The following is a 23,805-nucleotide window of genomic DNA, read 5'->3' as shown; positions in this document are numbered from 1 at the left end:
CTGACACCTACAGACAAGAGCTCATCCTCTGGAAACCCCCCTCGAGTGTAGATTTAGTTGAGCCCCTCTCCTGGAGACTCCAGAGTCAGGAAAGCATCACAGGACATCAGTGGTGTGGCCGTTAGAGCCTTTGAGGGTCGCCTCAAAGCAAAATACAAAGCTAGCCAGGCAGCCTGGGGCGGGCGTGGCTGACTGAGTTAGAGTCGGACGGTGCCTTTAATTCTTTTAAAAATTTCTCTTAACACTGTGTTCCGTTTGAGCCCCGGGTAGTTGGATGCTACAGATGGCAGGATGCAGATGGCGGGGGTCGTGGTAGCCTCAGTAAAGGTCCCTGCTACATCAGGGCACGTTAGTGAATGGAACTACATGTTGTTGGTACTCAGAGCCCCCTGGGTACCCTGGCTGTTGGGCTGTTGCTCATGCTTCTCTGAAAAAGCTGGTGTAAATGGAGAAACAGCTGTGCAAGGAGGCAGAGCGGGAGTGAGGCTGCAGGAGCCTCCCGGACGTGAAAGGAGTGTGGCAGCCTGCCTGGGGGTGACCGGGAGGCGGGCCGGGGCTGACCGGCCATGGGCCTGGGAGGGCCGCCGTGTGGCTGAGTGACTGGTCTGAAGCTTAAGAGCCTTTGAACTTAGTTTGGAGAAAGAAGATATTTGAGAGGGCGTGGCCAGATGGTGGAATTGTTAGTCCGTTTCTTAGAACACAGGTGATCCTGAAGAGTTGAAAGAAATAAGCTTTTTGTGCATATCTTGTTATATTGGAACAAAAGAAGCATCCTTTTGTCCCCCCAGAATGAAAATGTGTACGTCATTTTCTTCTAATGACAAAAATATGAAGGTTTGCTATATTTTTTGAAAATAGACCAAATGGAAATGTGTGAAGTAGAACACATCTGCTGAGGAGTAGGTACCCCCGTGAAGTCACCTGTGTGCTCAGGCCCAAGGCTCCTCCGTCTGAGAAACTGTCTTCCAGAGCAAGGACCCTTTGTCACGCGCCTGGTCACCTCTTCAGTTCAGTTCAGTTGCTCAGTTGTGTTTGACTCTTTGCGACCCCATGGACTGCAGCACGCCAGGCCTCCCTGTCCATCACCAACTCCTGGAGCTTGCTCAAACTCAATTCCATTGTGTCGGCGATGCCATCCAACCATCTCATCCTCTGTCGGCCCCTTCTCCTCCTGCCTTCAATCTTTCCCAGCATCAGGGTCTTTTCCAAGGAGTCAGTTTGTCGCATCAGGTGGCCAAAGTATTGGAGTTTCAGCTTCAGCATCAGTCCTTCCAATGAATATTCAGGACTGATCTCCTTCAGAATGGATTGGTTGGATCTCCTTGCAGTCCAAGGGACTCTCAAGAGTCTTCTCCAACACCACAGTTCAAAAGCATCAATTCTTCTGCGCTCATCTTTCTTTAGAGTGCAACTCTCAGATCCTTACATGACCATTGGAAAAACCGTAGCCTTGACCAGATAGACCTTTGTTGGCAAAGTAATGTCTCTGCTCTTTAATATGCTGTCTAGCTTGGTCATAGCGTTTCTTCCAAGGAGAAAATGTCTTTTAATTTCACAGCTCCCCCAGTTTATCTGGTCTGTAAATTTAGACCCTGTGAAATTAGGGTATCTGGAAGAGGCACTAAACCCTGGTGCCCTTCCAAAATGCACGTGAGTGCCCTCTCCTGCTCTGCACGGCTTCCATGGTTCTAGTGAGTTGTCTGAACACTGAACTGTCCTTCTGTGAGGATGACAGCACATAATTGTGTGTATTAACTGCCACTTGTAAGGGAAAATTGCATTATGGTCTAATTTTTATTTCTTCTTTATTTCTTCCTTAAGCCCGGCTTGGGTTTGGGTGGGTAATTCTCTGAAATCTCAAAAACGGTGTTTTCTTTTGAAGTACGTTGTTTGGAGAGAGGCTTTTAATTTCATCCCTGCCTTTGTCTCTTTAACTGTTTTTAGCTGTGGACGTGGTCGTTTGTTGAGCTCGGAGGTAATCACATGTTTGCTTAGTTGGGAGAAGGCCAAGCCTCTGTTAATTTTTTGTTTCCCTGAGAGTGACCGGTGAAAAGTTAGGGTTTATTTTTTATTTTTTGTTAAAGTATCTTTGGAAATTACAGGATACAGGTTACACAAAGCTCTTAACAAAGCTTGCCTGAAATAAAAGCGGATCTGTGTTTCCGCCAAGCTTACTCCTAAGCCTGTCCTGGCCTTTGTACCTTTTAACATGGTTGCATCTTGGCTGTTTCTCTTTGCAGGTTCATGAGTGGCATTTTGGACAGGGGGCCTGGTGTGGGAACCCAGAGCCAGTTTGCTGAACTGCCGTCGTCCCAGGCCCACTAGCATCTGGGAAGGTCTGTGGGTGCCCCCCTCCCCCGCCCCGTGCCAGCCCAGGGGAGGCAGCCCTGGAAGCCGTTCTCAAGAACTTTTGCCCCAGGTGTAAAAGACTCCAGCCCTGCAAAGATGCTGAAACAGATCCTGTCGGAGATGTACATAGATCCTGATCTGCTGGCAGAGCTGAACGAGGAACAGAAACAGATCCTGTTCTTCAAGATGAGGGAGGAGCAGGTCCGCCGCTGGAAAGAAAGAGAAGCATCGATGGAAAAACAGGAGTCCTTGCCAGTGAAACCCAGACCAAAGAAAGGTAAGCGGAGCTCGCTTCTCCCGGGAGCCCACGCGGCGGGCTGCCTCCCTGCTCATTTTCATGTTTCATGCTGGTCAGCAGCTAGCTGCGTTTGAAGTCCGGTTTGGCAGGCGGACCCTGAGTGTTACCAAGCTTTTCATGGTGCAGTTGATCAGCCTGAAGCGCACACACGCACACACACGAGCGGCAATACTCTGGAGTGGTGAGGCTGAGAGCAGATATCTTTCTTGAAACCGGACTGACCTTAAGCTGCAGTAAAAAGTCACGTGGAGATGAACTCGAGGGACATGCAGGAAGGGTCCACCTCGTCTTATCCCAGATGCCTGGTATTCTGCTGTGCTGGGCTTAGTCGCTCAGTCGTATACAATTTGTGACCCCATGGACTGTAGCCCTCCAGGTTCCCCTGTCCATGGAATTCTCCAGGCAAGAATACTGGAGTGAGTAGCCTATCCCTTCTCTAGGGGATCTTCCTGACCCAGGAATCCAACCAGGGTCTCCTGCATTGCAGGCAGATTGTTTACCAACTGAGCCACCAGGGAAGCCCCTGGTACTCTGCTGCTGCTGCTGCTGCTGAGTCGATACAGTCCTGTCCGACTCTGTGCCACCCCTTAGACGGCAGCCCACCAGGCTCCGCTGCCCCTAGGATTCTCCAGGCAAGAACACTGGAGTGGGTTGCCATTTCCTTTTCCAGTGCATACCCAGCATACAAAGTCTTTATGGCTGCATCTCTCTAGAATGCAGTTTCCATTCTGTAGACTCTGAGAGATGTTTCTTTGAGTCTTCTGTTTTTAGGGACATTCACTTTCAAGATGCAACTACTACTAAAAGGAAAAAAGTCATAATGCTAATTTTTTTAGTGTGAGTTCACCTTTCAAATGTACTACCTCCTCCTGACCCAAGGAATCCCTGGTAGCTTGGCCACATCTTTGGGGCCATGAATGAGGAGGAATTCTTTGTATATCAGGGTTAAAGCATATACACACAGAGACATGGGAAAGCACGCATTAGCGCACACACACCCGTCCACACACTTTTTGTTATGGACAAATACCTATGTTGTTGGGAAAAAACAGTTTTCAAAGTCACTTACAGAGAGGCATTCAAAGATCAATTTCTCTTCATTTTCCATTAAGCCAGGAAAAATAAATTTGATAAAACCGTTCAGGGTTTCAAAGATTGAGAAAATTAATCTCCCTTGTTTGCACAGACTCAAAAGGGAAGTCAGTCTAGTGACCTTTTTCTTGCACTGTCTTTTATTAAAACCTTTTTCCAATTAAGGTTTTATAGTGATATGGAAGTAAATATGAGTAGTTCATTTATTATTATTATTATCACCAATAGCAGCTATTTATTAAACCCCTGTTTTGTCAGACACCATGCAAAGCACTTTTACATAGATTTCATGTCATCTTCACGATATTTCTCCAAAACAGGTATCAGTGGTCCCGTTTTACACATGGAGAAGTGCAGTAATACATGCAAGGTCACACCCCAGTTGGTACCTAGGTCCACTGGACTTCACAGGACTCTGCACTCTCCAAAGACATCCTTGGTTTTCCTTCTAGCGGTAACATGTCCAAACTGAAGCATGAGCCTGTATCTTTCCGATCTGGCTTCTCCATTTCCTTGCATCCTTTGGTCTGAGTTAACCAAGTATAACGGGGCCTCCTGGCACTGTATTAGTTGTGAACGTGACACGCAGACGTGGTGGGTGACTGTGTAGACTGGGGCCGCAGAAAGGCTCTGTTCCCTGGAATCAGTGGCCTGGAGCTCTTTGAGAGACTTCGGGTTTCTCACTTTTGCTGAGTTAGTCTCCTCCTGGTGATGTAAGGTGTTCTTTGCTCAAATTCTTCCTCTGCAGGTTGTAGATTTTTCCCTTTCGTCTCTTTAAATCTATCATGCTACTCCCTCCTGTCCTTCAGAAAAACCAGCTGCTAGCCTTATAGGACTTCCCTTGTATGTTATCTGTTGCTTCTCCTGTGCTGCATGCTCAGTCGCTTCGGTTGTGTCTGACTCTTTGTGACCCCGTGGACTGTAGCTCACCAGGCTCCTCTGTCCTTGGGATTCTCCAGGGAAGACTACTGGAGTGGGTTGCCATTTCCTTCTCCAGGGGACCTACCCAACCCAGGGATGAAACTCACATCTCTCTTGCATCTCCTGCATTGGCAAGTGGATTCTTTAACACTGTCACCCCCTGGGAAGCTTTCCCTTTGCTGCTTTTAATATTCTCTAATTTTTGTGATTTTAATTACAGTGAGTCTTGGTATGTTTCTCTTTGGGTTCATCCTATATGGCAGTGGTCCCCGACCTTTTTGGAAGCAGGGACTGGTTGTAGGGAAGACAGTTTTTCCGAGGATGGGGATGGTGGGGGGTGCTAATGTGAGTGATGGGGAGTCATTGCAGCTTGGAGGTTGGCGACTCCTGCTGTCTGGAAGTATGTGCATTTCCTGGGCTGGAGTGACTGCTTCCTTTCCCAGCCTAGGGGAGTTTTCAGTTATTATTCTTCACATATTTTCTCAGGCTCATTTTCTGTCTCTTTTCCTTCTGGGCCCCTGTAATGCTAATATTAGTGCCTTGATGTTGTCCCCAAGGTCTCTTGACCTGTCCTCATTTCTTTCCATCCTTTTTTCTGCTCAGCAGCAGTGATTTCCACTCCTCCATCTTCCAGCTCACTGATCCACTCTTCTGTATTGTTTAGTCTACTGTTGATTCCTTCTGGTGTATTTTTCATTTTAGTTACTGTATTCTCCTTCTCTGTGTGTTCTTTATATTTTCTAACTCTTTGTTTAAAAATTCCAAGTTCTTGCTCTGTGCATACCTCCTGTCCTCCCGAGTTCTTTCATCATCTTTACAAGCACTGCCCTGAGCTCCTTCTTGGGTAGAAAGCTTATCTCCACTTCTTTTAGTTCTTCTGGGGTTTTATCGTCTTTCTTCATCTGGAACATGTTCCTCTGCTACCTCGTTTGTCTTTTTTTTTTTTTTCTACATAGTTATTTGTATTTTTACAAATAGCTGGTCTGGAGACCCGTGCTGGCTTCCTGGAGGGAAGGGCCAATGTCTGCCCGCTGGTGTGTGGAGTTGGGTCTTGGCCCTCTGGTGGGCAAGGCGAAGTCCAGAGGCGTGTCTAGAGTCAGCTGTGGGCTCAGGAAGTCCTCAGGGCCTGCTCATGGCTGGGGCTTCGTTCCTACCCAGTTAGTTGTTTGGCCTGAGGCCTCTCAGCACGGGTTGCCTGCAAGCTGTTGGGTAGCCCAGGTCTTGGCACTAATGAGCTAAGATGGAAGCTGCCAGCAGCTGTGTCCTCATGACAGAAGGTCCCCAAATATGTGTGCCTCCAGGATTCATGGCCCCAGGGTGACACGTAGCCATCCCCGCCTCCCTGGGAGACCCTCCAAAACCGACAGATAGGTCTTGCCCAGACTCCTATCAAATGACTGCTTTTCACCCTGGGTCCTGGTGTGTGTGAGATTTTGTGTGCGCCCTTTAAGAGTGAAGTCTCTATTCCCCCCACTCCTGTGGGATTCCCAAAATTAAGCCCCGCTGGCTTTCAAAAGCCAATGTTCTGGGGGTTCATCTTCCCAGATAAGTAGGACCCCTGGGCTGGGGAGCCTGGCCTGGGGCTCAGAACTCTCACTCTGGTGAGAGAAGTGCCAGTCTGTGGGTCGTCCACCTTGGGGTGTCTGTCTCACTGTGGTGTCTGTCTCATCGTGGTTCCTTTTCTATGTTTTTGTTTGGAGGAGATCTTTTCTTGTAGGTTCTGGTCTTTTTCATGGATGGTTTTTCTGTAGATAGTTGCGATTTTGGTGTTCTCATGAGAGGAGGTGAGCTCAGAGCCTTTCTGCTCCATCATCTTGCCCAGGCTCCTGTTGATTTTTTAATAGGATGGCTAGAAAATGTATAATTACAGGTAGCGCTCCCATTGGACAGCACTGCTCTAGACTGTAAACGTGGCCCCAACCGATTGAGCTGCTGGAGTGTCAGACCCTGAACTCTGTGCTTAAGTCTATTATCTCATGAAATCATCACAGCCAGGCCTGGAGCTGAGTTACTTTCACATTTCACAGGTGAGGAAAGGGAGACGGAGGGACCTTAACTGACTTGCCCAGGGCAGCAGCTGGTCAGTGACCCTGAGTCTGACTCTCCCGTAGCTGGCACTGTTAACAAACGTTGCCCCTTGTTCAGCCAACCTGACGCATGGAGCTTACCTGGAGCTTGGCAACAGGTGCCGTCGTCTGCGGGTGCCCTGCACACATCTGAACGTGTGCTTGTGTGGGTGTCCTGTGGAGCCTTTAACCCGTGAGTTTTTTTTTTTTTTTTCTGGTCATGCACACAGAGGAGGCCTTTTCTTGGTAGAGGCTGCCCAGCAATAGACACCTCTCCAGCTGGTGGGAACTTCTCGCAAGAAGCCAGGCTCTGGTCACTATGAGCGGTGACTGAGATACTCCGTGTGCACCCTTGGAACAGGCTTGGGCTTGTGAGATTTCACTTGTGGAGTCTCAGACGAGCTCCTTTATGCAGAGCCTTCCCTTTTCAGTGAAATGATGGCAGAGCCCTGGTGTGAGCCATCTGCCGTGTCTGCTTCCCTCCCTTCCCTCCTGACCCAGCACAGTGACCTCCGTTGCTGGGTTCAGTTCTCAGCTCAGTTGATTTCTCAGCCGGGTCTCACCCTGTGAGTTGCCTCTTGGAGTCTTTTCGCGTCGTGGTCCCTTGCTGTCTCCACGACTGTTGTCTTTTACATCTCTGCCTGACCCTGAATACCTGTGTTCCCCAGGGGAGCCTCATTCTGCCCTGGTGGTTGGTAAGCTTCAGGTGGGATTGAGGGTCCCTTAGACTCCATGGAAAACTTACTGAAAGCTTGGACCAGGAAAATCCGTACAGACGACATTTGCTGCAGAGTTGCCCAATGCTGACAGATTCCCTGAGCCTCATTCACAGACTCCCCGACTAGATTAAGGTCAGGATCTCCATACTCCCTCCCTGGGGCATCTTTTCTTCTCTTTATGGAATCTCACACCTGTATTTCGAAACCAGACCTCTTATCTGAGCATTGGTCTCGTACCAGTTACCCAACAAGCATCTCTGCTCAGAAGACCCTTGGGCCCTTGATGCAAAACCATGTTCTTCAGCATCATCCCAGCTGTCTCCCCTCCACCCCCCAGGCCTGTTCCTGCCTCTCAGTCTCCACCATGATCTGCAGCCCGCTTTCCTTTGAGTCACCAAAGCCAGAAGCCTGGGAGTCCGCTGGTTACTCCCTGTCTCAGCACACTCCATTGCTCCCTCCCACGGAGGTTCTCCCTACCACCCTGTGGGTCTGTTAGCAAGGGCCAGGCCCTTGTGTTGATGTCACTTCATTTAATCTTTGTAAGAATCCAGGGAGGTGAACATCGCCCGCCGCCTGATTCTTACACATAAGGAAACAGACTTGGAGAAAGTGACGTGGGCGGGTCACCGTTGGAGTCCAAGTTGGAACGTCAGATCTGAGTCTGCTCTGAGCCGCTGGTCCCAGCCCGCTCCGGGCTCACTCTGGGCTGGATAGTGTGACGGCCTTGGGTCTCACGTGTGGAGCGCTGGACTCAGATGGCCACTAGGATGTTCCCTCTCACCCCTTGGAGCCGTGGACCAGCCCGCCTCCCCCCCGAGTGACCTACTCGCTTGTCTGTGCCACCACCTGCTGCCCGGGACAGTGGTGCCCTGGGGTTCTCCAGCTCCCTTTCTGTCCCTTTTGTCTCTAGAATAAATATTTTCAAAGGTTTAAAACACAGACTCGCAGAATTATTACCTGCACTACCTTCAGGGAAGTCCCCATAGGACTGGGCCTTATTGTGCTAAATTGCTTCAGTCGTGTCCAATTCTTTTGTGACGCTATGGACTGTAGCCCTCAGGCTCCTCTGTCCCTGGGGATTCTCCAGGCACAAATACTGGAGTTCGTTGCCATGCCCTCCTCCAGGGGATCTTCCCGACCAAGGGATCGAACGCGCATGTCCTCTGGCTCCTATATTGCAGGCAGATTCTTTACTGCTGAGCCACCAGGGAAGCCCAGGACTGGGCCTTGGTCTTCACTGAAACGTGGGGCTGGCGCTCTCCTGCTCTGCAGGGCCAAGACAGTGACCCCGTACCCCGCTCGCTCAGCAGAGCCCTGCAAACATTCATTTCCTGCCTTTCCTGTTGGTGGGTTTCCTTTTTTTTCTCTCAAAGGTATTTCAGTTTGGACAGTGCATCAGAGGTGACTCTAAACACAGGTTTTACTGCCTCACAGTCAGGTAAGGCATTCTGGTTGCATTGCACCAGCTCTACAATCCCAGACAAGGAACTTACCCTCCCTGACCCTCAAATTTCCTTGTGGCTGAGTAGGGTTACTAACAGCCTCGGTGATGCTCTACATATTTCACGGCAGACCTGGCGTGGCCACCCATCAGAAGGAACGTGGCCGTAGCACCCAAATCCCTGAGGCCCTGCCGGCCAGGCATTTGTCCTCTGGTTTCTGGGTCAGAGGTGAGTGACCACGAGGAGCGGCCAGAGTGGTGGACAGTTCCTTGGGCATTGCGAGTTCAGGCAGCACGTGGACACTGCAGCCCAGGGTCGGTGGAAGTCACCTATATGCACAGGAGTGGGGTTTCTGGGTCATATGGTAGCTTTAGTTTTTTAAGGAACCTCCATACTGTTTTCCAAAGTGGTTGTACCAACTTTGGTTCCCACCAGCAGTGTCGGTGGGTTTGCCTTCCTCCACACCCTCTCACCATTTATTATTTGTAGTCTTTTTGATGATGGCTGTCCTGACCAGTGTGAGCTGATACCTTATTGTAGTTTTGATTTGCATTTCTGTAATAACTGGTGATGTTGAGCATCTCTTCATGTGCCTGTTGGCCACATGTATGTTTTCTTCAGAAAAACATCTGTTTAGGTTCTCTGCTCACATTTTGATTGGGTGTTTTTTGTTTTGTGTAGTTTTTGGTATTGAGCTGTATGAGCTGTTTAATTTGGAAATTAAACCTCGTTGGTCACATTGTTTGCAAATATTTTCTCCCGATCCATAGGTTGTCTTTTCATTTTGTTGATGGTTTTCCTTTGCTGTGCAAAAGCTTCTAAGTTTGATTAGGTCCCATTTGTTTATTTTTGCTTTTCTTTCTTTTGCCTTGGGAGACCAAGCTAGGAAAATAGTTAGGATTTATGTCAGAGGGTGTTTTGCCTGTGCTCTCTGCTGGGAGTTTTGTGGTTTGTGTCTGACAGTTGTGGGCTCTTGGTTGGTCCCTCAGACCAAAAACATGGAATTAATCCTTTTGAGCACTTGTCTGTGAGTTCAGACTCATCGCCTCTGTTTTATCAAAGAGGAAACTCTGACTGGAGAAATAAAGTGCCGTGAACACTGGGATGTTCATACAGCTTTCTGGAGTTATGCCACACAGGCCCTCCACGTAAACCTCTTCACCAGGCATCTGGGGCCTGTGCCAGGCGGGCACCCGCTCCCCTTGTGACCTCAGCCCACGACCAGTTGGCTTCTCAAGCCTCGTCAGCTCTGGCAGAGACCCCGGTTCCGCGTGGCCCCTCACCAGTTCCCATCCCTGGGCTTCGGTCACGGTGTTCCTCCTGTCCAGCACCAAACCCACTCTGTTCTCTGTCTAAATTCCATACCCAGCCTCCCCAGCTGAACGCCAGGAACGTCTTATTTCTTCTCTGTCCTTTCGAAGCTCCCTGCCTTCTCTGAGTCCTCGTTGGACGTAATCTCGCCTGGTCACAGAGTATGTCCCCTGCCCACCCGACCCCATCGCCCTCGTTGGACGCAATCTCGCCTGGTCACAGAGTATGTGCCCTGCCCACCCGACCCCATCGTTAGCACTTTAACACCCCTCCCTCAGCCAGGTGGCTCAGACGGTAAAGCATCTGCCTGCAATGCAGGAGACCCAGATTTGATCCCTGGCTTGGGAAGATCCCCTGGAGAAGGCCATAGCAACCCACTCCAGTATTCTTGCCTGGAGAATCCCATGGACAGAGGAGCCTGGCAGGTCCAAGGGGTCCCAAGAGTCGGACACAGCTGAGTGACTAACATCGTCATTGTCTCAGTCGTGCTATTTTCGTAATTAACTAGTGGTCCAGCGCCTGCCTCCTTTAGCTGAAACCTGAGTCCCTGAGAGCTGGGACTGTCTGTCTTGTTTGCAAGTGTCTGCAGCACGTCCACCTCAGGGCCTGGCATGAAGTAGACAGGTGGTGAAGTTCATCAAGTCGGTGACCAGCTGCCCTGTCCTCCTCTCCCAGGCCCTGGTGACCTGCAGGAGAGTGTCTCACCCCATGCACCCCGCAGCACCCAGCTCTGCACCCCGCAGCCTTAGGGACACCATGGGAACGTCGTGGGAGACAGCCCTCCCTGTCTTGGCATGAAGCCAGGGGCGCCAGGCCGACACTCCCTTTACTAGAATGACCCCCTCGCTGGGTTCGGGGAACTCTATGGACCCCCGAGGACCCCAGTGTCTTTGCCCCGAAGGAGAGGGGCCGTCAGAGCAGAGACTCCTGTCAGGGCTGCTATCTGACACGTCCAATAACCCCCTTCCTTCTTGCCCCAGAGCCGCCGTCTCTTTACGCCTCCCCCACCATCTTAGAGATACGGGGGCACTGTCCCTCCCCTTTGTTCTCAGCCCCTCCTGTGTTCGTAGGGTTTCTGGATTCTTCTCCCCTGGAGCATGTCCTCCCCCAACAGGAGTTATGGCCCCCGCGTGCCCTGCGTTATGCTCTCAGACATGGTTTGGGGGCAGTGTGTGTTGCTGTCCCAAGAGGGGCTGCGGGGACCCCTGGGCCCCTCCTACCTCCCCTGGTTCTCGGCTGCACCATCTCCAGCCACCTTCCTCCTGCTGCCAGAACTGTTGACAGAGGGTTGTTAGGTGAAGACGGAGAGGTGGACACAGTGGGAACATTCTTAGCTGCTCCAGAGCAGGCAGTATGGGGACTTTGTGAGGGATGCCAGCGTCCCATGGTGAAGGAACCTGTGTGCATCTCCTCAATGAGCCACAGCTGACCTGGCCTCCCCAGCCAGGGCCCACCCAGGACTGACCTTCCCTCATACCTGCATCCACCTGTGAGCACAGACTGACTCCTCCTCCCTGCCCCCTCAATATCCTTCAGACTTAGGACTGCCCGCCCCCCAACTTCTCCAGGGGATGACCACCGTCCCGGGTGTCAGGAAGCCTGATGTGCCCGTTTGAGGAACAGGAATTAGAAGGTAAACACAGCCCCTGCGATCAGCAGGGAACAGCGTTATTCTAGGAGCTTCCCCATGTCTCACTCCGGGCGTGTCGTCTCTCACAGCTGGTGTGAGTCTCTCAGCTGCCACGGCCGTCAACAACACAGAGGAGTGGTTGTACCCGCCTCTGCTGAGCACGTCGTGTGTCAGACACCCCGGGGACCTGCCCCGCGGCTGCCTCCCACCACGGCTGTCCTCTGGAGCAGACGTTAGGGTTCCCATTGTGTGGACAAGAAACTGAGGCTTAGGGAGATTAAATGATTTGTCCAAGTCATACAGCTAAATAACAGGGCTAGGGTTTAAAGCAAAGCTGGTCTGACTCTAAAACACATGCCTTGGACCCAGCAGTGAGTCCTAGGAATATGGTGGACGTGCCATGCCCTAGAACAGCTGGGTTGCAGGGAGATTCTTAGGCTTCAGAGGTTCAGGGGTCTGATGTTGGCTCTGTTACCCTAGAGATAACGCAGACAGTGGTCTTCCCATCTCGGGTCTTGACTTATAAAAAAGGCACGTGCAGAACCCACACTCATCATGCTTTAAAACGACATTCCAGCCACCGCCCTGGAAGGGGCTGCTTGCTCAGAGCATGTTGGACGTGCTTCGCTTCATCTGATCTTTAAATACTTGAACGGTGGAAAACCTCCTAACCCACGGCTGAAGATACTTGTTCAAACCAGATCCTTGTTTTGCTTGCAGACAACGGCAGATCCGTTCACTGGAAGCTGGGAGCCGACAATGAGGTCTGGGTCTGGGTGATGGGTGAACATCACCTGGACAAACCCTACGACGTGATCTGTGATGAGATCCTCGCGGAGAGGGCGAGGCTGAAGGCTGAGCAGGAGACGCCGGAGCTCAGGTGTGGACCCGCGGGGCCGGGGGGTCCCAGCCAGGCCGAGGGGCCGCCGTGCTTCTTGGCTGATAGAGCCTGCGGGAGGGCCAGGTGGGCCTCGAGGGCATGCGGTGGCATCCAATTTCTGGAAAGTTCTCCCTTCCAATTCCGGGGAACCCCCTTCACTCACGAGGCCACCACATCGGCTGTTCTGCATCCCCCCGGAACGCCGTGGATGTGGTTCCCCAGTGACCCTGGGCTTCCCTAACGTTGAGCAAGAGCAGCACAGTCGTGGGAGTGAGTGCGGCTCCGTGACCCCCTCGGGCTGCAGGCTCCCGGGCGGCCGCTGAGGAGAGCAGTCCCCAGGGGGTCTGTCCATGTTGGGTGCTCAGGGACGGTCCGGGAGCCTGCAGTCCAGGAGGAGATACAGGCGGCCACTCGGGCTGTGTGTGCTGTGACTCAGGCCAGCCTGGGGGCTCCCATCCTGATCCCAGGGGGAGAACCTGGAAAGGTAAGTGGTTTTCCAGCTGCAGGAGGTCAGGTGGGAGAAGGCAGGCAGGAGGTCATCAGGACCCCTTGATAGAGTGTATGGTGAATCCGTCTGCGTGTTTGGGGTGCATGTGGCTGATGGGGGTGGTGCTCTCTCATGCCTTGAAGGCCAGATTTAGGACTCTGGATCTCATTCTGTGGACAGTGAGGAGGTGCTGAGTGAGGAAGTCACATAATCACTGCAGACACAGGGAGGTCACGGGTGGCAGACACGGGGCAGGGCATGGGTCGCCTCTGCCGGGTGCTAGGGTGGCTTCTGGGCCCCCCGCCCCCGAGTGTGGGCAGCCCTGCATGAGAGGAGAAACGGGAGCAGACAGGGGGCCTCTGTCCCATGCCTCAGGGCTGTGACTTCACAGCCGTAGGTGGGCACACAGGGAAAAAAAAAAGGGACTCTGTGCTGCTGAGGACGCGAAGGCTGTCTGCTCTATTCCCGAACAGAAGGAAGGCTGTTCAGCTTCTCATGCGGGAGCCGGGCAGGCCTGGATTCCAGTCCTGGCCACTGCCAGGCCTTGGATGCGGGATAACGGTTATCCTGAGCCTCTTACAGCAAAGCCAGGGTAACCGCACCCTGCCCCCAGGGCTGCTGTGAGGACTTGGTTAATGTCTTTAAATACTTCGCAAGGGCTCAGCCTGGCATCAACACCGTTCACGTCGTTTGAACGTAGACATCCACTTGGGGGAAAGCTGTCTTTACTGCAGGATGTGTTTTGATAATTCCACGTTTGTTTCTCCTCAGAAAAGCTCAGCCTGGAGAGCTCAGCAGCAGCTCGAAATCAAAGCTGCCATCCTCTGAGGGGCGGGCACCTGGTGCCGGGGAGACCGGGAATGTGGGCGACAAGGTGGCAGAGGCGGGGACGCCGGGCCGAGGCTGTGGGCCGGCTGCACCCCTCGCAGAGCAGAAAGCGCCCGTGAGTCATGTCTCTAAACCATGCGGAACTTCACGACAGGGAGACAGAGGTGTCGGGGCCCTGGGGCATCGGGATCCTAAAGGGGCTTTTCTGGAAAAGGTTCCTCCTGCCTTGAAGGCCCTGCGGTTATTCCTTAGGGGGATGGACTCACCTGCTTCCTCACAAACAACATAGAGCCCCCTTTTTCATGGGAGAAGTTGTGAGGAGAGAACTCTAAATAGAAAACTGTGCATTGTTAAGACATCCCCAGGGTTATTATTTTCCTGTTACATTTTTCTGTAATGGGTCGGCAGGGTCTTTCTCGAAGGGCTGGCTGGTGGACGGCAGAGCTCCTAGTCCCGTGGTCTCCGGGACTGGCGTGCGCACAACGCAGCCAGCTCCCCTCACCAGGGCGGGCAGGGCCAGGTCTGGCAGTTAAAGCTGCGGTTTGCTGGGCCTGGAACACCCGCTTCACCGGGATCTAGACTGTGTCCTCATGAGTCCCCCCCGCTTCACCCCAATGATGGAGTGAAGGGTGGATGGGGCCAGACAGGGAGGGTCTTGTGGGTGACCTGTTGTGCAAGAATGGTTGGCAGTTGTCAATGATTTTTGAGCAAGGGGCTGACCTGACCCCTTTTGAGGACGAAGCGTCAGGGCCCGTTGGTTTCATAGGGTCTGCCTGGTTTGTGGAACAGCCGTTGGCCTCCACACAACAAGAGCTCTGTCCTCGGAGCTAGAATGAATTCTCTGAGGTGTCAGGTCATTTACAAGAGCTCAAACGCAATTTGCTTCTGGGATTGTGGTTTGGAAGAATAATAAAACTAGATGATGAAGTTATTTCTTCTGCCAAGAACTTAATTACCCGGAGAGCTAGCAGGGGATTTGCAGCGGCCTGGCTTCTGTGAGGGCTCCGGCCCTCTGATTCTGGGTGTGCTCTTTACTTCTTGGAGGATGTTGAGCGGGGCTGGGGGGTACATGGAGGAGAAGACCCCAAGATGGATTGATTTACTCGTTCAATGAACAAGTACCGTTATGTACCAGGACTGAGATTACACCATAGGAGTAAAAATGGGATCATTGCCATTGTGGACTTCATAACTGAGGAAGCAAGAGAGACTTCACATAAAGTGTCATTTCAAGCGGAAGCAGTGGTCCAGGGACCGGGGTGTGTTTCTGTGCTCTTAGCCTGGGGACGTGAGCATCACCAGGGGTGGGGGTGGGGTGGGGAGGGCAGAATGGCTCTACAGGGGACTCGGAGCTGGAGGTGACCGCACAGGGTGCCTGGGGCTGGAGGTTCCAGCAGAGAGACCGCTGGGCAGGGCTGTGTGGCTGGGGTGGCTGGCGTGCAGAGGCAGGGATGGAGTGAAGGGCGGGTGGGGCCAGATGGGGAGGGTCTTGGGGGTGACCTGTTGTGCAAGAACAGTTGCCAGTTGTCAGTGATTTCTGAGCAAGGGGCTGACCTGAGCAGATTTGTTTTCAGAGGAACTGACCATTCTTGCATCAGAGTAGGTCTTGCATTCTTGCATCAGATAGAGGTCTCTAGCACAGGTTTCCAAGCTTGGACGCCTAGGGGCATGAGGGTGTCATAAGCATAAACAGGAACCAAATGCTGGAGGAGTTGCTGGTTTGTTTGTTTTTTTTTTTAATGAAGGATAATTGCTTTACCATCTTGTGCTGGTTTCTGCCATACTCAGAATGCATTAGCCGTAAAGACTAGTCTGAGTCTGGTTTAGAAACATCAAGGATTTCTCATGCTCCTTGAGATGGAGATATAAGTTGATTTTATATGTGTGCTTAGTTGCTAAGTCGTGTCTGACTCTTTGCAACCCGTGGACTGTAAGCCCATCAGGCTCCTCTGTCCATGGGATTCTCCAAGCAGGAATACTGGAGTGGGTTGCCATTTCTTTCTCCAGCATATCTTCCCCACCCAGGGATTGAACCCCGATCTCCTGCATTGCAGGCGGATTCCTTACCGTCTGAGCCGCCAGGATTTTTTATATAAAACTTTTTATATAAAAAGCCGTCTGATTTTTTATATAAAATCAGGAAGCTGATTTTATATAAAAGAATAAAATACACACATTTTGATTTAAAGTTTGCAAAGCTTTTTCTTGTGGAATTATTTCATTTTATGACATGAGTATGATTTCTGTGTGCACATCCACAGACTAATCTGTGAGACTAATCTGCCCCCGAATCTCTGAAAGTCCTCGTTTTCCTATATCTGACTTAACTCCCACTCCCATCATAATTCCAATGTACAGATTCGTTGTCTTCTCCAGATTTGCTCCTTGGGAAAGAACTCTGGTGAGAAGCTGAGACAATGCATGTTTCCAAAATGCAGTCCAGACTTTCGCTGTAAAGATTTCTGTGTTGCAGCCATAATTAACCATTGTTGTTCAGTCACTAAGTCATGTCCAACTCTTTGTGATCCCATGAACTGCATCACACCAGGCTTCCCTGTCCTTCACTGTCTCCCAGAGTTCTCTCAGATTCATGTCCATTGAGTGAGTGTTGCTATTTAACCATCTCATCCTCTGCCACCCTCTTCTCCTTTTGCCTTCAATCTTTCCCAGAATCAGGGTCTTTTCCAATGAGTTGGCTCTTTGCAGTGGCCAAATTACTGAAGCTTCAGCATCAGTCCTTCCAGTGAATATTCAGGGTTGATTTCCTTTAGGACTGACTTATTTAATCTTGCAATCTGAGGGCCTCTGAAGAGTCTTCTCCAGCACCACAATTTGAAAGCATCAGTTCTTTGGTGCTCAGCCTTTTTTGTGGTTCAGCTTTCACATCTGTACATGACTTCTGGAAAAATCATAGCTCTGACTATAGGAACCTTTGTTGACAAAGTGATGTCTCTGCTTTTTAATATACCATCTAGGTTTCTCATAGCTTTTCTTCTAAGGAGCAATCGTCTTTTAATTTCATGGCTGCAGTCTCTGTCTGCAGTGACTTTGGAGCCCAAGAAAATATATAAATTTAACCATAGTGTCTATCAATAAAAGGATATTGTCATGTCTTTAAAATTTCATTGTCTACACAAGGCCTAAAATTTATTATGAAAAGAAAAACTATCAAGCATTTTTATTGAAGTTTGTGATCATAATGCTTATCTGAATAACCATGGGAGGCTTTAAAGAACAGTCGATTTTCCAGAATCATAAAAAGCTCCAATCTTTGGCCACCTGGGTGAGAAGAGCTGACTCATTGGAAAAGACCTGATGCTGGGAAAGACTGAAGACAGCAGGAGAAGGGGATGACAGAGGATGAGATGGTTGGATGGCATCACCGACTCAATGGACAAGAATCTGAGCAAACTCCGGGAGACAGTGGAGGACAGGGAAGCCTGGTGTGCTGCAGTCCATGAAGTCACAAAGAGTCGGACACAACTTAGCGACTGAACAACAGGAGTGGACTGGGTCTCTGCATTTGTACCAGCTGGTGCCTTTTCAGCTCTGCTCTGATTGTCTTATGAAAGTATGGAGGTGGGAGACATTGTGGTAGACATATAGTCTGGGGCCCCTTTGGGCCCCTGTAGGACTCAGGGCAAATCCCACTGTTAATCCACTCTCTTTGAAAATGAAAGCGTTAGTTGCTCAGTTGTGTCCAGCTCTTTGAGACCCCATGGACTGTAGCCCGCCAAGCTCCTCTATCCATGGGATTCTTGTGGCAAGAATACTGGAGTGGATTGCTATTTCCTCCTCCAGAGGAATCTTCGAAATCCAGGGATCGAACCTGAGTCTCCTGCATTGCAGGTGGGTTCTTTACCTTCTAAGCCACCAGAGAAACCCCATCTGCTCTCTTTACCCACTAATATTTTGAATAAGATGAAATCACCTTAAGAGGATGCCAAGAGGCGAAAGCAGAACATCCTAAGGGTGTAGCCAGGAGCCCGGGATATTCTTCGGTGAAAAGACAGGTTTGCTTTTGTGCTGGTAGCTGGGGCAGTCGTGGCTGGGGCCAGGAATTTGACCCTTTACGTACAGGTGTCCCTGGACAGCTGCCGGAGGACTTGGTTTCAGGATCCCACTCCATCCTCAGAGCCGCCGTCTGGGATGTAAAACCAGGTGCGTTCTTGGAGTGGAGGGGGCTGGCCCGTGGCTGGGTGGGGCCTGTGTTAGAGGCGGGGCCTGGCCCTCTCTTCTGCTGGGGAGGAACCGGCTGCACCCTCACCATCACACCCTGGGGATTCAAGGTTTTGCTTTTTTCCCTCCTAAAGCAGGAATGCTTTAGATCCAGATGTTGCTGGCTTTCGAATTAAACAGTAGACTTTCTTCTGTAAGAAAACAGGGAGAAAGAGAGAGGGGAGGGAGTGAGCAGGGAGTGGAGAGGGGATCGAGGCAGCATCCCCACAGCTTACATCCCAGCCCTGCTGCTGCCTCAGCCAGACTGCTTGGTGTCTGCCCTGCGCCTGGCAGCGCTGAGTCTGTGTGACCCAGCTTCTCCCGAGGGCCGGCAGACAAATCTCAGAACCTCTTGGAGCCTCCATTTTCTCCTCTGTAAAAACTGGAGATTAAAAATTGTTGTTGTTCCGTCGCTAAGTTGTGACCAACTCTTTGGCGACTCCATGGACTGTAGCCCGCCGGGCTCCTCCATCCATGGGATTCTCCAGGCAAGAATACTGGGCTGGGTTGCCATTTCTTCCTCCAGGGGATCTTCCCAACCCAGGGATCGAACTCACGCCTCCTGCATTGGCAGGCAGATTCTTTACCACTGAGCCACCAGGGAAGCCCCAGGAATTAAAAACACCTGCCTTTTTTTGAGCCCCAGAAATTAAAAGCATACCTTTCCTTCCCTGGTGGCTCAGCTGGTAAAGAATCCACCTTCAGTGTGGGAGACCTGGGTTCGATCCCTGAATTGGAAAGATCCCCTGGAGGAGGGAAAGGCTACCCACTCCAGTATTCTGGCCTGGAGAATTCCATGGGCTGTATAGTCCGTGGGGTCGCAAAGAGGCGGACACAACTGAGCGTCTTTGACTTTCACTGCCCACCATACCCTGAAGGTGGAGGGCTCAGCAGTACTGGCCTGCCCTCCGTTATCCAAACCCCTGGGCCAGATGTGTTTTAGATTTCAGATTTTTTCAGACTTTATAAAAGAAATGCTGTGTCTATACAGTGTAATGTGTAGTATCCCCAGTAGGGCTTGCTGCTGCTGCTGCTAAGTCGCTTCAGTCGTGTCCGACTCTGTGCGACCCCAGAGATGGCAGCCCACCAGGCTCCCCCGTCCCTGGGATTCTCCAGGCAAGAACACTGGAGTGGGTTGCCATTTCCTTCTCCAATGCATGAAAGTGAAAAGTGAAAGTGAAGTCACTCAGTCATGTCCGACTCTTAGCGACCCCATGGACTGCAGCCCACCAGGCTCCTCCGTCAAGAGTACTGGAGTGGGGTGCCATCGCCTTCTCCGCCAGCAGGGCTTAGTTACACTCTGATCAGTGATGGTAAATACTGTAAACGGCCTCATGGTAGTCCAAGTCACGTTTTCTCCTGAGGATAAGTTGCATACATTCAGAACAATCCAAAGGGGTTGTGGACTTGGAGGAGACTTTTGTGCTGTGGAAGCATAATGAGATCAAACACGGTAAATGACCCAGAAGACCGGCGCTTTCATCCTCACTCTGTGTCTGCAGGATTCTGTTTTTCCTTATCTGTGAAGTGAGAGGCTTCTTCCCCCCAGTATTTGAAAAATATAACTTTTTAATGAAAACGTATCCAAATCACTGGTGGCTCAGATGGTAAAGTGTCTGCTTGCAATGCGGGAGATCCGGGTTCGATCCCTGGGTTGGGAGGATCCCCTGGAGAAGGAAATGGCAACCCAGTCCTGTGTTCTTGCCTGGTAAATTCCATGGACAGAGGAGCCTGGTAGGCTACAGTCCACGGGGTCACAAAGAGTCAGACATATAGTATTTATCTTTGTTAGCAATGATTTTGTTTTTAACTATAGGAGCATGTGTTAATCATCCAAAAGCTATCTATCCATTTATCCATCCATCTGACCTGCCTCCCTACCTATTCACCCATTTATAAATCTATATAAACTAATATACATTTGTATTGACCAGTTATTTAATAGCATCACATAGTACATTTTATAATGACTGACTAGTCTACTTCGGATATTTTGGGTGTAAATACAGATGTTTACGTTTGATTTTTATGAAATCAAGTTCACCCATAACAAATTTCCTTTTAGAAAATTACCTCATTGCTACAAATTTACAAATTTAAAGATTACAAGTAAATTTAAAAATTAAGACCCTGAAAATTTTTTTTAAATGCACAAGAATGGATTAGAACATGAGATGTTTTTGAAATGCTTACCCTCTGAGGGATCCTCTGGAGGAGGAGCTGGCACCCGACTCCAGTATTCTTGCCCAGAGAATCCTATGGACAGAGGAGCCTGGCGGGCTACAGTCCATGGGGTGGCAAAGAGTTGGACACAAGTGACTGTCTGGGCACACTCTGAGGGAAAAATATGCAGATCCAATTGAGAGGCGTTTAAATGGTCTGTCGCCACGGAACACAAGACTGCTCCTACGCCTGCACCTGCACAGACATCACTAATGGATCACAGCTCTCCTCCCCAGAGCCAGGGCCCCTTCCTCTTTTGTGCCCTGTCCACACAGACATCACTAATGGATCACAGCTCTCCTCCCCGCAGCCGGGGCCCCTTCATCCTTGTGCCCTGTCCGCAGATGCTCTGTTTGCAAAAAGGAATCCACAGAGTTTCCTTCTAGCTCTAAATACTCATGATCCTAAACAATTCTCGTGCCTCTGTGGCCTGAATGTGAATATCTTCTCAGGTCTCTGCAGCTGTTACAGAGGGTTTCTATGCAGTTTCACTGGGTAAGTCATGTCACCGGGACTGGATGTTCACATCTGAGTGGGAATTGGGCAGGGATGTGAGGTCCAGACCCAGCAGTAGAGGGTGAGGTTAACCCGGCCTCCTGTCTGGAAATAAAGTACAAATTACGTGCTCCCTAGTCAACTGGCTGTCGTATTCTGAGCTTTTCCCCACAGCCCTCCACCCCCAGACTCAAACCCGTATCTCTTGGCCTACCTGGGCCTAGTTAATCTCCTTACATATAAAAAATGTAGAGACCTGTACCCTTCCTTTCATGGAACCAGAGCAGTGAACAGCCCAATCTTTAGGTCTACAACTGGACTGTTCTGTACCAATGAAACAGTGCTTTATTTTATATCTTCATCCGCAAACGGCTTTATCCAAGGAGGTGTCTTCTAGAACAATGAAAGGTTTGCCTCAGTTCTGAGGGTGGAGACTGTCTGCTTCACCCTTATATTTGGTGGTGGTGGTTTAGTCGCTGAGTCGTGTCCGACTCTTGGGATCCCATGGACAGAGGAGCCTGGCAGGCTACAGTCCATGGGATTCTCCCGGCAAGAGTACTGGAGTGGGTTGCCATTTCCTTCTCCAGGGGATCTTCCCGACCCAGGAATCGAACCTGGGTCTCCTACATTGCAAGCAGATCCTTTACCAACTGAGCCACCAGGGAAGCAAGAAGCATATGTGGGGGATTTGAGAAGAGTTGTTTAATCTCTGCTTCAGGATTTAGAAAACTTGGAGTCCAGTATCTCTATCACTCAAGATAATCTTTTTAAAAACATTTTTTAAGAATATATTTATGTAAACTTAAATTTTTCATTTTAATAAATGGATGGCCAAAAGTAAGACTGGCTGATTAAGTACCAGATTTCTTGAAACTGTAGAGCTGACACAGTAGAAGATTGCTGGTCTGGGAATGGGCCCCCTTTGAAGCAGCTCTGTCCCTCTAGCGGAATCAGTTCCCGCCATAAAATAGGGATTAAATTAGCAATATTGTTTCTTTACAAAAGAAGCTGAAAAAAATGTATGCAGATGCTTTCCTAGTCTTATCTCATGGAAGCAGCAAGAATTGTCCCCTGAAGTCCTTCAGTTATAAGATGCTGCTCTCACCACGAGCACAGCTGTGGTCCTTGTCATTTTTCAGAGGAGAGGGTGGAGGCAGGCAGAGGCTGTGTGGCTTGCGCAGTTGAGGAGGAGGCAGAAAAGATGCCTAGATCAGGGCTGACTGCCTGGCATGTATTCGAAAGCTGTTGCCTTCGGCAGAATACCTGCCCTCCCCTTGTTCTTGGCAGTGGTGACAGCACTTGGGAGACGCAGACTGATGGTCTGCTTAACATTTAGTGAGAGTGTTGTGGTTCTTGGTGGAGGACAGCAAACGCTCCAGCATTGCTCAGAGTCTGTCGCTGAGCGGGAGGTGATGATAAATATCAGAACTTAGCTGTCACCCAGCCAGGTTCTGAGACAGGCAGGTTGGGAAGCGGAGGCCGTTCTCAGGCAGAGACAAGTCTGATGGGGACTTAATTGGAGCCCGAGAAAATGGCAGGAGAAGTACTGTGTGAACAGGTACCCTCCCCGGGGGAGTTTAGGTAGAACCAGGAGCACCCCTCTGCTGAGCAGAGAGACCCTTAGGGACCCCCTGTGTTGACAGCCTCCCATCCCCCCGAAGCAGTCAATGTGTAACCCCTTCCTGCGGGAGAATATGGGAGGGAGCAGGACAGGTCTGAATGTGGTCGGGAGAGGGGTGGCTGGGGCGCTAATTCAAAGATAAGCCCTTGTGTGTGTCTGCGTCGGGTGATTTGTAGGCTGGGGACTGACTCTCCATCAGTAGACTGACTGTCCTTGCCCCAGAGAGGACCTCGAATAAAGCTATCTGCTCACTTATAGATTTTATTTCCAGAGAATTACTTGTTTTTACAGAAATGGCCTTCAAAGTGGACTATATTGCAAAACAGGAGATTGTAAAAAAATTAAAACAAACATCTGGAATTCAAAGCATTCCAAAAAAACAGAAAAAGATCTTGAAGCTAGCATATTATAAAAATCCTTGAGCAGGACTCTTCCCTGTCATATGTTGTATCTTCTTTAACCACATGGAGCTGGAGATGAGACTGCTTGCCTTTCCACTCCTAGTATGCGCACGCACGCATGCACACGCACACACACACACACACACACACACCCCTCCCACACTGCCCAAGGTTCTGGTACCTGCTTTTGCACCTGTCATTTCAGTAAAGCAACCGATGAAAAAAACATGCCTCTAAAATGTGTGCTTTGATTGTAAAGTTGGCCTTGAAAGGTGTGGCATCCAGTTGTGTTTTGAGGTGTTTCTCTGGCTCGTAGGTGATGTTCCCTTCAGTAGGGCGCAGTGAAGCAGTACCTGTAAGATGATGTTCAGACGCGATGAAAGGCTTCCTCTCAGGTTTCCCTTCTTCCTTACCTCCCTCGTCCCTCCCAGAGCAAAGTTGTTAAGCTTGCTGTCTGCTCGGTCACCAGTAATTCTCTGAAGCTGGATTTCAGTTGCTTGTCTTCATAAAGGAGAGACTCAGAAACAAGGTGTTGCAATCATACCACTTGGACAGGATGGAAAAGAAAATGCTTGGTTTTCACTTTTGGACTCTCATCCATCTTGAGGCGCTGTTGTCTGGCACCCAAAGTTTGGGGTTCTCTGTGGCACAGGCTTTCTGTTGAGAGTGAAAAGTAGGACTTCCCTGGCCCAGTGGGAAAGAGTGCCCCTGCCAAGCAGGAGACATGGGTTCAATCCCTGACCTGGGAAGATACCACATATGGAGGAGCAACTAAGCCCACGCACCACACCTACTGAGCCGGTGCCCTAGTGCCCGGGGGCCAC

General features: G+C 50.4%; 1 protein-coding gene across 3 annotated transcripts in view; it reads left to right on the top strand.

The window, feature by feature from the left end:
• Positions 1-23,805, top strand: part of SH2D4A (SH2 domain containing 4A) — a 74,622-nt gene that overhangs the window by 3,796 nt on the left and 47,021 nt on the right. For 2 of the 3 annotated variants that reach the window (XR_009493177.1, XM_059882379.1), the window contains exons 2-4: positions 2,241-2,626; positions 12,549-12,708; positions 13,967-14,138. Coding sequence is in view for 2 of the 3 variants with exons in the window: in XM_059882379.1 (XP_059738362.1) it covers positions 2,446-2,626; positions 12,549-12,708; positions 13,967-14,138 (513 nt within the window). In the remaining variant the exon portion in view is untranslated. The remainder of the gene's footprint in view (positions 1-2,240; positions 2,627-12,548; positions 12,709-13,966; positions 14,139-23,805) is intronic. The other variant, XM_005226159.5, reaches the window with a different exon arrangement.

The sequence above is a fragment of the Bos taurus genome, chromosome 27 (genome assembly GCF_002263795.3).
Source record: "Bos taurus isolate L1 Dominette 01449 registration number 42190680 breed Hereford chromosome 27, ARS-UCD2.0, whole genome shotgun sequence".
Lineage (NCBI taxonomy): Eukaryota > Metazoa > Chordata > Mammalia > Artiodactyla > Bovidae > Bos > Bos taurus.
The sequence above is the reverse complement of the archived record's forward strand: the minus strand, read 5'-3'. Positions and strand labels throughout refer to the sequence as shown.